The sequence below is a fragment of the Pinus tabuliformis genome, chromosome 7, assembly GCF_031772625.1.
Source record: "Pinus tabuliformis cultivar Carrire ecotype Pingquan chromosome 7, CPIR1, whole genome shotgun sequence".
Taxonomy (NCBI): Eukaryota; Viridiplantae; Streptophyta; class Pinopsida; order Pinales; family Pinaceae; genus Pinus; species Pinus tabuliformis.
Window position 1 is genome coordinate 1,858,793,227 of NC_142293.1, and position 17,283 is coordinate 1,858,810,509.

The 17,283-nt window shown below is 39.1% G+C and overlaps 1 protein-coding gene across 1 annotated transcript; it reads left to right on the plus strand.

The window, feature by feature from the left end:
- The first annotated feature begins 8,952 nt into the window (after positions 1–8,952).
- On the plus strand, positions 8,953–10,241 carry LOC149255860 (uncharacterized). Its single transcript, XM_089455148.1, has 2 exons — positions 8,953–10,140; positions 10,236–10,241. The coding sequence occupies exons 1-2, from the start codon at positions 8,953–8,955 to the stop codon at positions 10,239–10,241; spliced, it is 1,194 nt and encodes a 397-aa protein (XP_089311274.1).
- Positions 10,242–17,283: the final 7,042 nt, after the last annotated feature.

The following is a 17,283-nucleotide window of genomic DNA, read 5'->3' on the forward strand; positions in this document are numbered from 1 at the left end:
ATATATATATATATATATATATATATATATATATATATATATATATATATATATAAATACACAAGAAAGCTTGTTCACCATGCTTTCAAAAAAAAGAGAAGCTGCCATTTTGAAAATTGATCTACAAAAAGCATATGATTGTTTAGATTGGGGATTTATTAGATGCTTATTAGCAAAGATCGGCCTGAAATCTAATATAATAAATTGGATCATGGCATGTGTGGAGAAAGTAAACTATGTTGTCATCATAAATGGGATTCCTTCCCCTTATTTTCTAGCAGAAAGAGGACTGCGTCAAGGTTGTCCCCTATCTCCTCTTTTGTTTATCTTGGCAATGAATTCATTAAGTCTTCATATTAACAAAGCAGTCAGTGAAAACAGGTGCCGGCCTATGAAGATTTGCAGAAACAACTACATCTCGCATAACTTATTTGTAGATGATGTGCTCATATTTGCAATGCTATGCAGAATCACTTGGATTTGTCTTCATGACATTCTAAAAAGATTCCAAAATGCTACTGGTCTTCAAATAAACAAATCAAAATCCATCCTCTTCCATAATGATGTCAACATGGAAACAGTAGAATGGATATCTGTGCTGTTTGGGATAGAGACGCGGTCCATCAAGAATGGATTAAAATATCTGGGATTTCAGCTAAAAGCAAAGGGATACACTAAAGTGGACTGGCAATGGATAATAGACAGGTACTATAAAAAGATATCAGCTTGGGAATATAAGTGCCTATCATTGGCAGGAAGAATTGTTCTAACACAAGCAGTATTAACACAACTTGCTGTATACTGGGCACACTTATTCTTCCTCCCTGCAAGTATCATCCAGAAAATGAATAAGATAACTGCAAACTTCATATGGGGTGGCAAATCAGAACAGAGAAAATATCATCTTACTAGAATGGAAAAGATCTCTATGCCGAAGAATTCAGGTGGATGGGGACTATTGGACTTGAGGACTTTTGGGAAGGCACTCTTGTGCAAATCACTATGGAGAGGGATTTATGGAGAGGGTCCCTGGAGCATCACAATAAAGAAGAAATATATGGGCGGCAAAGATATAGCACATTGGTACAGATTAGGGAGGATCGGAGCCACGTATGGATCAGCTATATGGCTAAGCTTTCGCAAGATTGAGCATTATTTTCTAAGGAATTTGGTATGGAACTTCCAATCTGGTAGTAGGATTCTCATTGGAATAGACCCTTTCATGTGCGGTCGAGAGAAGATAACTCTTCCTGAAAGACTCCTAAATTTCTTCCATAGGAAAGGCTTTTTCACCTGGGATAAACTCATAGCAGCATGGCAGGGCCCTATCCCTCTTTGGAAAGAGGCTGACAGTCTGGGGATGTCTGAGTCTTTGGCAAGGCAATGGAACATAATCAGAGATGGCTTGAGAAGCTGTGGAATACATCGTTCTATGCTAGAAGATGTTCTTATCTGGAAAGTGCCAAATGCAAGTGCTCAGGTTTGTGTAAAAGACATTTACACAAACTTGATTGGTTTAAAGACCACGCATTCTAGCCCAATTTTTCCATCAATTTTCTGGAAGACCAGATGTCCCCCCAAATTAACATATTTCTCATGGTTGGTCTTCCACAATAAAAACCTGTCTTGGGAAAATCTGAAAAAAAAAAATAAAAAAATAAAAAAATAAATAAAAAAAAAAAAAATTGGCACAGGTCGAGCTTTTGCTTAATGTGCGAATCAGCCGAGGAAAGAAACTATCACATGTTCTTCCACTGCCAAAAAATTCTACAATTATGGCATGAACTGGCAATTTTATTCGGTTTCCCTCTTGTGACTCATGCATCCACGCAAGAAGTTTATGAATGGTGGAGTCAACAGAAAGATGCATGGAGACCAATAATTATCATAGTTCTTTGGTGCACATGGAAGTGGAGAAACAACATAATTTTCAAAGCCAGAAAAGAGCCTTTTACGACAATTCTACAAAATATTGTATCCATGTATGATTCCTTGCCGGCAAAGAAACACAAACGGAAAAATGTCAATCGAAATGAGCAAGAAGATAATCACTCAAGGGTCCCGAGAGCGTATTTTGACGGTGTTGCTCAGCAAAACTCTTGTGGCTGCGGGGTTCATATCATAATGGATGAGAACCTTCAATATCTCATTTCATGGAATGGGGGAAAGGGCTCTAACTGCATGGCTGAGGCAATGGCTCTAGCGGGTCTTCTTGCCTTCTGCATCTTTTTTGATATTCAATTTGTTACAATCTTTGGGGACTCCAAAATCATGGTTGATCATGTTCTGGGAAAATGCCACATCAGAAACCCACACCTTGCAGGTTGGATGGACAGAATCATGTATCTATGGGGAATAGTGAAAGGATGCTCCATTCAACACATTTATAGATCCCAGAACCAGCAAGCAGATATTTTATCAAAGGAAGGTCTTCTATCAGAAACAGGTACCTGGAACATGAAGGTAATATCTGGCGAGAAATCCTTCTCCATCCAGGATTTCTCCATCCCTGGTTCTTAATTCTCTTTTTGATACTCTCCAGGTATGCACTGTTATTTTGTCCTTTTGTTTAATCTCCTCGAATATGTGTGGTTTATGAATGGTCGAACTATCTCTGCAACAAGTTTATACTTCAGAAAATCTCATGTGTTGTGTTAAAAGTCTTGTATATGTTAGCTGTGTAACAGCTCAGAACGCTTGCGCTCTGGATGGACATCTCATCTAGTATTGCTTTTTTGATTCAAATCTCTTCAGCTTTTAAAAGCTTTATGATGTACTATCTGTTATCTTTATATTGTCTCAATATAATACAATCATGCTTTTTTCGTTCTGAAAAAAAATAAATAAATAAATAAATAAATAAAATAAAAAATAAAAAAAAAATAAAAATAAATTAAAAATAAAAATAAAAATTAAAAAAATTAAAAATTAAAAAAAAATTCAATGCGATAGAAAGAATGTCATTTGTGTAATTAAGAACCCGATCTATCATGTAAAGACATCAAATTGATATCCAATGAATTTTCATTCAAGACATTGTAGAGGATGGAAAAGTGATAATGGATATAGTTCACATTTTACAAAATGTTGTAGATGCATCATAAAAAATGTTGAGTACAATGAAATTCAAGTGTACTATTTGTTATCTTTATATTGTTTCAATATAATACTTATCATGCTTTTTTCGTTCTGAAAAAAAAAATAAAAAAACAAAAAAATAAAAAAATAAAAATAAAATAAAATAAAATAAAATTCAATGCGATAGAAAGAATGTCATTTGTGTAATTAAGAACCCGATCTATCATGTAAAGACATCAAATTGATATCCAATGAATTTTCATTCAAGACATTGTAGAGGATGGAAAAGTGATAATGGATATAGTTCACATTTTACAAAATGTTGTAGATGCATCATATAAAATGTTGAGTACAATGAAATTCAAGTGTTTCTATTAGTTTATGCGCTTTATGGCCCCTAGTAGTTAATTCACAATTTGACGCATATCCCTCATACCCTTGTAAGGTACAATGAAATTCAAGTGTTTCTATTAGTTTATGCACTTTATGGCCCCTAGTAGTTAATTCACAATTTGACACATATCCCTCATACCCTTGTAAGGTATAAAGAAATTCAAGTGGTGAGTAATTTTTAGCAATTAGATACAATTTAAACCATTCAACACATCAATTTAAACCAAAATCTTTCACGTCTCAGCATCGATCATTGGATGTGTTGTCATGGCCATGAAGAGTTTCCTGTCAAAGTCATACCGATTGACAATGTCAATGTTACCAGATTCCGTGACCTTCATCATGAATGGCAGATCTGATTCCTCGAGCACCATAAGCCTGCAATTGAAATACAAGAAAATGGTAGGTATAACATCAATCTACATATTTAACTCTCTAAATATGTGTTAAAGAAATATTTTGAAAGTGCTCCACAATGGTGTAATCTAACTATTCTACATTTTTTATTCTTTTGTTAGAATTGAACAATAATATTTTTAGCAAAATCATGGGTTTTTGTTCTTTAAGATTGTAATTTTTAATAAATAAATAGGTTCAACACCCTAAAAACCTTTGTACCATTATGGATTATGTATATTTCATAACTCAAATTTGTGATTCCAACAAATCTCTACCACATATCTGGTAAAATAGAGGAGAAAATATGAGAAAAAAACAAAACATAAAATAATTAAATTAGAGTTATTTATGTCACTATACAACTTGAAAAAAACTCAAATACTCAAATTACTAAGCTAAATTCTCACCAACATCCAATGGCCAAACAACTTCAAAATACCAAATATTTGTAGAATTTGTTTGTTTCTTTCAATAATACGTCTAAATATTTATGAAAAATGCATTGAATTTCCCAAATTATTTATGCTAAATACCCAACTTAACCTTATAGAAGAAAAATAATTATTTTCAAATTAGTTAGTTTTTATATAATTTTAAAATTTTATTTTTTAAAAATAAATTTTGAATTTTTTAAAAATATATAAATTCCTTAAAAATAAAGGAAATTTCAATTTTAATTGTCACATATATTACTATTGGATGAATCTAAATAATATAAATTTTCTATCAAACAAAAATTGATTTAATTTTGTTTACTAGGTCTGGAGTATGTCCTAAAATTGTTTATGTTTGGTTAAGAGCTTGTTTTCCTTGGAAGTAAGAAAACAGGTTAATGGCCCAAGACCTAGAGGCAACTCACAAGATTGAAATCTTGCCCCCTTATGGATCACCAACCGGTAATTCCAAGTGGCATGGTTTTTGTTGAATAACCGTAATGTTAGCTTACATTCATGAATAACGAGTAGTGCACTTATCCCTACTACTAGTTTGACAAATAAGTTATAATAGGTTTTTCCACTATACAAAGATTCAATTTTTTTTACAAATTTCAAGATAAAAAACATCCAGATAGCTAATTAGTGATCAATTGGCCAACTGGATTATATATATAAAGCAAATGAAAAAAAAGATCAACTAGCCATTTTAAATTTCAATTGAAAAAATATCAACTAGTCATTTAAATTATTTATTGAAATTTGTTAAAGAATTTTGTTTATATGTGTCTATATGTCTGTGTTGGGGGCGAAACATAAATTATTTATTTATTATTTAAATTTATTGAAATTTGTAAAAGAATTGTGTTTATACATATGTATATATTCATGAGAATTATTTTGAGAAAAATATATGGTTTTGTGTTTTTGAAGGATCATGTAGATTCAATAAGGTTTGAAGCTATTACAATAACAGTTATTATATTAATTCTTAGAAATGACCCTAAGTGAGAAGAATAACAAATTCCACTTATTCTCGATCACGACCATGCTATTCACTTGATTATGGGAAGTGTTCTTCCAAACATCAAACCTTACAGATATCCCTATGCCCATAAAAGTCAAATTGAATGTATGGTTGCAGAAATGTTAGAGGCAGGTATAATTCAGCCTAACAAAAGTTCCTTCTCTTCTCTAGTAGTATTGGTGCAAAATAAGGACGGATCATGGCATATGTGTCCACATTATAGAGAGCTCAATAACTTCACTATTAAAGATAAATTTCTCGTTTCTATCATTAATGAAATGTTGGATGAGTTATATTGAGCAATTTACTTCACCAAGATAGATCTTCACTCACGATATCATCAAATTAGAATGAAGACATAAGACATTCTGAAAACAACATTCAAAACTCATGAAGGTTATTATGAATTTTTGGTCATGCCTTTTGGTCTTACTAATGCACCTTCCACATTTCAAGATTTGATGAATTCCATTTTCAAAGCCTTAGAAAATTTGTGTTAGTATTTTTTTATCGTATACTAGTCTACAACAAGTCTTGGAAAGATCATTTTCAACATGTTGATAGGGTGATCAAACTATTGGAGGAGAAACAATTGTTTGAAAAACCCTCCGAATGTTTCTTTGGGTATAGGAAGTGTAATATTTGGTTCATATTGTATCTCATGAGGGTGTTAAGCTAGACCACAACAAAATTAAAGCCATAAAGGAATGGAAAATACCCACAACCTTAAGGCATCTTCGAAGATTTCTTAGGTTGACATGGTATTATCCCCAGGAACACAACATATGTGTGTACTAAAGGCTATTGTAATAGTAGCTGACTGGCTGGGGCATGGGTAGGGTGTCCAAGGGAGCCACTTAGGCATTTTGGTCAATTCATTTCAAAGCGATCAAATTGTCTGCTCCGATCCAGGTAGCCAAGCCCGAGTATCCGAGCCGAGTGGACCAACCAAGTCCAAGTATCCAAGCGCGGCATCCTCAAGTTTGTTAAGAATTATGGGATAATAACAACACCACTGAAGAAAGATGCATTTTTTTGGACTCTAGAAGATTCAACTAATGACTTTGAACATATTAAAGAAACAATGTGTCAAACTTCGCTCTTAGCTACACCATGCTTCACAAAAACCTTTATTGTGGAATGTGATGCCTCATGAAATGGCAATGGTGTTATTTTAATGCAAGAAGGAAGACCCATTTCTTTTGAAAGTTGTCCAATCAAGGGAAATCATTTACACAAACCTATTTATGAGAAACAAATGTTAGCAATACTACATGCACTTGTTGATAACTGGTTGTCATTAATGTCAACCCAAGCAACACCAAGTGTTGCCCCGCCTTTTATCACTCAGTATGACATAGAAATTCATGGAATCTCGTGTCAAAATCCTTCTAGATAAATTCTCCTCAACAAGATGTTTCTATTGGTATGCAAGACGCCACGTAATTCTTCATGATTTGAGAGTTATTCAAGTTTGAAGTCACATATCCCAATTAGTGGGGCTAAAACCCCATAGGGTGGTGTCATGGCACACATTTATTGGTTATAGTCATTAAATATCTATTTTAAAGGTTATTAAAAGTTATATATTATTGGTGATGTTGTGACAGTAAGAACAAAAAATTACAGTCAAGATAGGGAAGAGGCTTGCACAAAAGTATTCTACTCAGAAAGAGGATCATCTGACAAATCATTTACAGCAGTATAAAAGGATTTCAACTTATTTTAAGTTCAACAACAACTTTAAGTTCAATATATACTCATCCAATGACAAATCATTTACAGCAATATAAAAGGATTTCAACTTATTTTAAGTTGAACAACAACTTTAAGTTTCAATATATACTCATCCAATGATTGATTACTCTGCGGCCTTCTCTATTCACATACAGACCTGTGGTTAGAAACAAAGTTAAATTCAAATGTTTATTGCTCAAAAGTAATATATACATATATACATACCTGTTACAGAGTGAAGCCAACGTTATTTCCACGATAAAAGATTGAAAGATTTGCTCGGTGATCATAACAATAATGCCCTGTCATCGCAAAGGTTGATCTAAGCTAAGATAATGCCCAACTCCAATAATCCCCTGTCATCGCAAAGGTTGATCACTAAGCTAAAATAACGCCCAACTCCAAACATTTTGAAGAAAATGGCTCTCTGGATACAATCCCGTTTGTCAAATTTATGCGGACCTTCTCTACTGTGGAACGGACGACATGGGTTATCTCCACAACGTGCTGCACCGGGTACAAATTCTCGGCAATCAACACGATCTCGTCTCCCTTGTCCCACGCTTTGAGCGAATGGAAGAAATTGAAGCCCGGTACTTCAAACCATTTCATCGCGGGCTCGTCCATTGCGTAGCGTGGGAGATCGCCGAGCTGCGGGACCTTAGCTGTGTCGCAGCCCATGATAGAGCCGCCGCCGACAATCATGTGCATGGGGTCCACCACGATCTGGTTATCCGAAAATATGGCATACTGCTTCATAGGCTTCGTATGGCATGAATAAACGACGGCTGCAACATAATAGGCGTTGCCCCGCGGCTCGGGGTCGATCTTGGGATGTGTTGTCATGGCCATGAAGCGTTTCCCGTCGAAGTCATACCTGCCGACAGTGACGTGTCGCCGGATTCCGTGACCTTCATGGCGTATTAATCGCTCACCATCGCCCATTTGGATTAGTGAAAGATACATATGGTGATGTTCACATGGCCAACATTAATCGTTCACCATCCGCCATTTGGATTACCGAAAGATACATGTTTGTTTACAGCTTCACAGCATGTATGTAGAGTAGTGGCAATGGATTTGGAAAATTTGAATTTGTTGAAGATTATAAATGATAAATTTGATCATGGAGTTGATTGGTTTAATTGTGGGATATTATGATTGAAGTTTTACTAGCACGTGCATAAAAACATTTGTGGTAAAATTTAAATTTATATTTTTAGAGTTTTTGGTTGAAATTGGACAATATATTTTTTTTTTGGGTCAGATAGTGATTTTGTTTAGTATAGTACTTTTAAATGTATAAATCAATTTGGTATTTTGAAAAAATTTCAAGTAATTTGAATTGTGTTTAATTTACAACTCAATTTCAACAATTTTTTATTAAATTCGAGATAAATTTAACTTAAAAAATACCCAAAAATTTTACTAAACTTAAACTATTTATACTAAATTAAAATTTATTATACATTAATAATATCATAATTACTTATCCAACCATTTTAAGAGGGATCAAATCTATTTTTACTATAAAATAAGTTTTCATATCAAAATATTTGATCGCTCTCAACGCTTCTTAAAACCAGAGAGTTCAAATGTATATAGCTGATTTAATTTCCCCTTTAAATAGGCTATATTTCACATGAGTACCATGAGTCAATAACATAGGTTCTTTAGCATGAACCATTTATATTTTTATTATTATTTCCTTATTTTTATTGTATTTTGACGAGTTAACATGTTTACATTACATTACATTAATCTTTTTATTTAATTTAATTTTTATTTTTATTTACAATATTTATAATGTTGGTATTATAGGTAATTTTTTTGCATAAAGTAATATTTCTACAGTTCTGAATAACAAGTAATCACAGGGAAAAAATGGGTTCGTCACAGACATCGCAGCTGGTTATGGACAACATTCTTTCACAGTCTCTGAACAAACAAGTTAAGCCGGAGAAATCATGGCGGGTTAAAGCTGGAAAAAAGGGCAAGAAAAAAGACAAGTACCGTGCTCAGAATGCTGAGGTACAGGCCGCCATGTCAGTGGGAGGAGTGGCCGCGGCCGTGGCCGCTGTAGCGGCTGCAACGGCGCGTTGTCAAGACAATGGGGGACAGTCGAAGACGAGCATGGCTGTGGCATCGGCTGCAGCCCTCGTTGCAGCGCAGTGCGTTGAGAAGGCAGTGTCCATGGGAGCTGATCGCCGGCAACTGGCTTCTCTTCTTACTTCTGCTGTTAATGTCAAGACCCCTGGAGATATCGTCACTTTGACAGCCGGAGCAGCCACAGGGTTCAGTCAGCAAGTTGCTGCGGATCTGCGGTTCAGCGCGAGGAAAGATGGGAATCTGGTGACGTCCGAGATGTGCCGAGGCATCTTGAACACGCTCACATGGAGACTCGATGTTAAATGGGGGAAAATGGAGTTTGCAGACAAAGTGTTTGAGAAAAGTCCTGAACGAAACGCTATTGATTGGAATGCATTGCTTTCTGGTTCTCTGAAGAATGGGAGAGTGGACGATGTACTGGAGTTGTTTTGGGCAAAGACTGAAAGAAATGTGGTCTCATGGACTACCATGAATACAGGACATGCGCAGAAGGACTGTATGGACAAGGCACTTCTGGCCGGAAGCAAGCAGCGAATATGCTCCTCATTCTCGCCAGACTTGCTTGCAGAGGTTCCTCTTTTGATTCAGCCAGATCTGTTGGAAGAATCTCAGGAATTTCAAATCCAAGTCAAACTACTGGGAAAGACAAGGATGCATTGGGTTCGAGCAACAGATCTAGTCCAGGATCTACTGCAAAAACTGGAATGCCAGCTGGGGATCCCCTCCTCCCTCATCAGATTGTTATATACGGGTAAGCAACTATTGAATCCCCTACATCTCTCTTTTTACAGCATTCATAAGGATGCCTCCATCGAGGCTTCTTTTCGTTTAAGAGGTGGTTCTTTTGGGCAGACCTCCTCTGCCCATTTTTTCTCTTACAAAGATGCAGCTAGCAAAGACGCTGCCCAACCTCAGTCTTCTTCGAAAACAGCCCATCCAAACGGGGCTCCAAAGCCTTTTTTGGTAGATAAATCAGAGGAAATTCCCTCCCTCAATTTCACTCATCCTGAGATTGAAAATCGTTTACAGATTTTCGAAGAATCGGCACTCATCTGCAGATTTAATGGGCTTTGGCCTCGCACAGCAGATATTTACCAATGGATCCACTCCACTTGGACCAAAAAAAGCAAGATTTACTTATGTTCAAAAGGATTCTTCATTGTGGTTTTTGACTCAAATGAAGATTACCAGAAGGCCTTAATGGAAGGCCCTTGGTTCTGGGGTGCGGCTGGGCTCTTTCTCACCCCCTGGTTTCCAGATTTTGACCCTCTTACAGCAGTCATCACCAAGCTTCCCATTTGGGTCAGGCTCCCGAATCTTCCAGCTCATCTATGGCATGCATCTGTTTTCATAGCCATTGCAGAATCTTTGGGACGGTACCTGGCTGTAGACAGCTCAAGAAAGGAAAATGGTCTTTACACCTACGGCAGACTTTGTGCAGAAATAGACATCAGTAAAGGACTACCGGATCAGATTAATCTCAAGATTGGAGATTTCCATTGGACTCAAACCTTAGATTACGAGAACAAAGCCTTCAGATGCCACCATTGCCATCAAACGGGGCACCTCCAAAATACATGTTCTCAGTTCCTCCAAAAAAAGAAGAATCTAAATCGCAAACCCAAATCCAAGCGTTGGAATCCTTGTGAGCCTCCCCGCTCAATGTACGATCTAGATTTCTCTAGCTCGGGGGAGGAGGAAACTGAAGATGTTTTGCAGAATGATGAGGCTACAGTAGCAGATGTGAAGAATGATGTGATTCCGATGGACACTCCCTCGGGTGCTCCAGCAGCATCCTCTGACCCACAGCTTTCTCAGAAACGTACTCATTTGTCTTCTTCCTCAGATTCTGACAAGGAGATTCTGCCGCCAATGCAGAATAGTCTTCAGATTGTCATGGCTCAGCCAAACTCCTCTGGGTGGGTCAAAGTAAACAAGAAAAAAGGCAAAAAATGTCGTGTGGCTGGAAATGACTCCTCGGGGTAGTTCTCTGAGCCGAGTTCTTTCTTTTTGTTCTCCTTTGTCTACTTAGTCCTTTCATGGAATGTCTCTTAGCGCGAGGTGGTTAGCCTTTCACCGATGGCTCCCTTGCTTTTCTGCTTCGCTTGCTTGCAAGCTTGATTGTACTATACTTTTCTTTTCTTAATAGAATTAGTCTTTATTCAGAAAAAAAAAATGTTGGTATTATAGGAAACTGCTAGTGAAGGAACGATGGTGAGCGCGGCTTCGCTCTGTCTAGGGTTTCTGTAAACCCTGCTACGGCAGTCTCCTCCTGACAGAGGTCAGCCTTGACAGACCTTGGGTCGATCTGCGGCCTCACATTTCCTGCAAGCGATCGTAGGAATCATGCAGCCCCCTCAGGGGGAGGGCGATGCGCCTCCCCCAAAGGACGATGGCAAAAAGCAACCAGTTGAAGCTAACGACAATGAAGAGAGGCAGAATGGGGACAATACGGACAACAATGGGCATCAGGACAAAGATCAAGCTCAGAAGGATCAGCCCAAAGTGAGCTCATCCACATGCAAGCCAGTTGCCACTCAAAGGCCAAAAGTGGAATTTCCTAGCCACCGAATCAACGCCAGAATACAGTTCATGAGGGATCACGCGTTAATAGGCAAGTTCATCGGACTTTGGCCGACTGAGAAAGCGCTAAGAGGCTGGATAAACTCCAAATGGAATCCAAAAGGTCACATTACTCTGCAACTAGGGCCAAAAGGTTTCTTCACAGCCATATTTAACTGCTTGGAAGATCGTAACAGGGTTCTGGACGGAGGTCCATACTTCTTCAACTCCGCGGGCCTGTATCTCAGAGGGTGGGTTGAACGTTTCAATCCTGACAAGGAAGATCTCAGTTGGGCTCCTGTTTGGATAAGGCTGTATTCGCTTCCATGGGAATATTGGGAGGAAGATTCCTTGCAAGAAATCGGAAATGCTCTGGGCGAATTCATCAAAGTTGCAGAGGAAACAAAACTGTGCAGATACACATCATACGCCCGAATCTGTGTCTACATGGACCTCAAGCAAGCCCTGCCAGATGCGGTAAGTCTATTCCATGATGATATTGAATGGATTCAGCTGATAGATTATGAGCATGTACCGTTTAGATGTAGGAAATGTCATGATCTGGGCCATCTCTTCAGGGACTGTCCTCTAAACAGAAAACCCCCATCCCAAATGGACTCAGACAAACCTGCTCCTGATGGGTTTACTAAAGTGGTAAATCGCAGAAGAGGTCACAAGAAGTCGGCAGCCAATACCAGGACCATTCCAGCTAACTCGTCAAAACCCTCAACTAGCAATAGCTTTGCTGCTCTGGCTAGTAATGATGTTCAAGAGCCCGAAAACCCACCTCTAAATGAGAAGGAAACCAGTAAAGAAAAGCAAAAAGAGGCCTCACCGCTGCCAGGGGAGAGCCAGATCAGCAAATCGATCCCTCATACCCAAATCAAAATCCCAGCCTGGAGTTTTCAAGGAATGGAAGTTGATAATCCAGCACCCAGTTCAAAGACTGTAGATGAAACAACTGAAGACTACCAAGAGTCCCAACTCATGGAGGAAGATCTTGAGAATATCGACATTGGTGAACTGGATATCCTAGGACTAGAGCAGGCATGCAAAACAAAAAATTTTGATAAAATCCCAGACCGGCAAGTTGACAACCTGGTGGAGGTCCTCACGCGCGCACAAAAAAAATACTCTCTTGGGGTACAGATTGGTAGTCCGTGGGATGGAAAGTTCATTACCAAAGACAGCAAAAAGCGAGGGAGGAAAACTACTCTCGAAAGAACTATCAGAATAGGAGAAGTGTTAGTTGAGTCAGGCAGATACGCTAAGCTGACTAAGTACTTCAACGTCAACCCCAACTCTTCTCAATGAAGCTGATCTCATGGAACATTAGAGGGCTTAATAGCCCAAGGAAAGGCAGACTTCTAAAAAATATGCTCATGCAGGAAAAACCTAATATTCTTTTCTTGCAAGAAACAAAATGTAACTCGATAGTATTGGAAAAAATGGCAGCAAAAGCTTGGCCAGGAGGGATGGTAACAACTGTTGATGCTCAAGGGGCGTCGGGCGGCCTTGCAGTTCTTTGGGACGCGCGAGTTATCCAGCTTAACAACATACATGCAAACAAGAACTTCATCCAAGCAATATTTCACATAATTGGCACTAACATCCATGGTCATATGACTAATGTGTATTTCCCTCAGGAAACTATACACAAAGCTGAAATCCTGGACACCTTATCGGAGCTCAACTCAAATAGGCTGCACCCACTATGGATTTCTGGAGGTGACTTCAACATGATTGCAAGACTGGAAGAAAAAAAGGGAGGAAGAAACAGAGGTAACAGAGATGGGAACATTCTAAAAGACTTCATACAGAATAATTGGCTGATAGATATTCCTTCAAATAATGGCATGTTCACATGGAACAACAAAAGAGAAGGATCGCAACAGATAGCTTCGCGCCTTGACAGATTTTTATTATCAGATAACGCAATTCACTTGGGTGGAGAATTCATTGCTTCCATACTGCCGATATCGGGTTCTGATCACTGGCCAATAGAATTGCAGTGGAATCGACCCGGCAACAGCATTCGGCGTCCGTTTCAGTTTGAAGCCTTTTGGTTGTCTCATCCGGACTTCAATAACTTAGTCAGTTCAACATGGCTCAACTTTACTCCCTCTAATGGCTCCAAGATGTCTCAGTTCCAGCAGAAGCTAAAGCACCTTAAAGGCGAAATCAAACACTGGAATCATACATCTTTTGGCAACATTTTTCAAGCTCAGAAAGCCCTTAATCAAGAAATGAAGAATGTGCAGCAGAAGATCATAATCGAAGGAAGATCTGAGGACCTAACAAAACAGGAACAAATACTTGAAGCTCAAATATTAGCAAGAGCAAAACAGGAGGAAACATTGTGGCGACAGAAATCAAGAGTAAAGTGGCTGAAGGACGGGGAAAAAAATACAAAGTTCTTTCACAGAACCACAGTGCAACGCAGAATGAACAACAACATATCCCACATTAAAAATGAGCAGGGAGCAAGGATTGAGACTCACGAAGGTATTGAAAGTGAATTTCTCAGGTATTTCAAACAAGCTCACCAAGAGCCTAACATAGATAGAACGCATGCTATTAAAAAAGTCCTAAGAAACATTCCCAAACTAATTACAGAGGAGCATAATCAACTCCTTCTTTGTCCCACAGACCTTCAGGAAGTCGAGAATGTTGCACAACAATTGATAGCGGGGAAAGCGCCGGGTCCGGATGGATCCACCTCCAACTTTTTTCACAACTTTTGGGATCTAATCAAAATGGAGGTTTGCCAAGTTGTGGAGGAATCACGCACTTTAAGATGGATGTACTCAGGGCTAATGCTACCTTCATTGCTTTAATCCCCAAGGAAGAGGAGTCCAGTACTCCAGATAAGTACAAACCCATTGCTCTATGCAACATTATTTATAAAATTGTCTCAAAAATTATAGCCTCCAGATTGAAATTATTGCTCCCTCTCATTATTTCGCCAGAGCAATCTGGCTATGTAGAAGGCCGGCAGATTACAGATGGTATTATTTTAACTCATGAAATAATCCATTCTCTGAAGCAATCCAAGAAACCAGGTATGTTGCTTAAAATTGATTTATCCAAGGCTTTTGATAGCTTAAGCTGGGTTTACATTCAAAAAATTTTAAATGCCTTTGGCTTTGCTCCTCCTTGGGTCAGATGGGTTTTGAGTTTGTTATCTTCCTCGTTCTTCTCGGTGCTCATTAATGGTATTCCTTCACCCACTTTCCGTCCCTCCAGGGGTATCAGGCAGGGAGATCCCCTCTCTCCCTTCCTTTTTGTCATTATGGCAGAGGGGTTGGGACGGAGCATCAAATCAGCCCTGCACTCTCAGCGGCTCAAGGGTTTATCCTTTCTCAACTCCCCCACATACTCTCATCAGCAATTTGTGGATGATAACATGCTCTTTGGCCATCCTTCTGTTCAGGAAGCGCGCCAACTCAAAGCTCTCCTATCGGACTTCTCCGAAGCCTCAGGGGCCAATGTTAATCAAATCAAGTCTCAAATTTTTTTCTTCAATACTCCTGTACCCACCCAAAATGCCATAGCCCATATTCTTGGATTCACCATTGCCTCTCTTCCTTCTAAATATCTTGGAGCACCCCTAATGGCCTCGGCTCTTAAGCATTCCTCCTGGAAAATCCTTTTAGAAAAGCTAGAGGCGCGTCTTTTCCTTTGGACTCACAGGGCTCTTAACATGGCCAGCAGACTAGTTCTTATTAAAGCTGTTCTTCACTCCATGCCTCTCTATCTTTTTTCAATCTTAGCAGCTCCCAAATGGGTGCTCAAGGAAATAAAGAAGCTCCAACGTGATTTCTTATGGGGCAACTCTGGTCCCAACCGTAAATGGGCTCTTGTTAAATGGGATAAAGTCTGTCTTCCGAAGAAGGCTGGAGGCATTGGCCTAAGGGATCCGGTGCACAGCAATGAGGTCATGGGAGCCAAAATTTGGTGGAGATGGCTCTCAAACCCCAACACTCCCTGGGCCTCTCTATGGACAGCCAAATATGCAAGCAACAACCCTATCGAAGAAAGAATTCGAATGTCAGAAGTAGGTATGGGCTCAGTGATATGGAATTCGGCCAAACAACACAGGAACCTAATACAACAACATAGCTTCTGGGAAATTAAGAATGGCAACACAGCTAGGTTCTGGGAGGACTCCTGGCAGCAGCTCCCGAAGATCAAGGACATCCTCTCTCACCTTCACTTACCAGAGCAGGATTTGCACGAGCTAGACAAGGTTAGTCAATTCTGGAATCCTTCTTCCACACAGGGATACAGACGTTGGATTGAGGCAAAACAGATTCTTCGGCACGGTACTGAGCAGGCTCAGACCTCTCTCTCCTCAGAATTACAAAAGAGGCAAATACTCTCTTCAGAAGGAATGGACATTCTAAGGTGGGGATATGAAGAAAAAGGCACTTTTACCACAAGGGAAGCATACAATATAATCATCAAGGAACGCATAATCAAAGATGTTCTATGGAGTAAAATCTGGGATCCCTCCAATTGGCCGAAGGTATCCACCTTTCTTTGGCTCCTATGTCAAAATAAAATACTCACTTGGGATAACCTCAGAAAAAGGAATTTTTATGGCCCCTCTATATGTCTCAACTGCAAGCAAGCAGAGGAATCAGCTTTACATCTTATGCAGACTTGTCAAATTGGGCGAAAGCTGTGGGAAAAGGTTAGCTTTCGTTGCCAAAAAGAAGGCAGAGTTCATGGGGACATCAAAGCTACTGTTCGTAACTGGATTCAAGCGCCATATCAAAGCAAACTCCTCAACACTCTTTGGCAGCTCATTCCTGGTCTCCTGATGTGGAACATCTGGAAGGAACGGAATCGCAGGGTATTCAAGGACCAATCCATGTCTACAGAGCAGCTCTGGACTATGCTATGCCAAAATATTAAAGAATCCCTCTCCATCAAGTCTTGGTCCCAGGAAGACCTTCCATCGCTGCCGCAAGAACAATCCATTTGGGCCAACTGGAATATACATTTGAATCAAGAGCCTACATCCAAAGGTAATCCATCTCTGCGTGATCAAATTCCGACAAAATGGATTCCACCGCCCAGCAATATGATCCAGCTCAATTTCGACGGAGCCTCAAAAGGCAATCCAGGAAAATCAGGATTCGGAGGAGTCTTTAGAGATCATCACGGAACTCCTTTACTGCTCTTTCTTGGATCAAAAGGCTGGGATACTAACAACTCAGCGGAACTGGAAGGATTATGGCAAGGTCTCATCCTAGCTCATGACAAAGGATTTTTCCCACTCATCATAGAAGGGGATTCGCAGATTATTATAAATATGGTTACAAAAATCATACAGGGCACTCCCTCACACAAGGTCAGCAACAGTTGGAGAATGGCTCAAAGGCTTGAGCTAATTGACAAATGGCTTTCTCAACACAGGGCAATTTCATTCAAGCACACGAGGCGAGAAGGAAACAAGCTAGCAGATTTTCTAGCTAATATAGGAGTGGAATGTGGGTTGGAGTTTTTTGTAGGATCGCTCTCCAGCATTGCCTCAGA

Coding starts and splice junctions, on each gene's coding strand:
- LOC149255860 (XM_089455148.1), top strand. CDS start 8,953: ATGGGTTCGTCACAGACATCGCAGCTGGTTATGGACAACATTCTTTCA.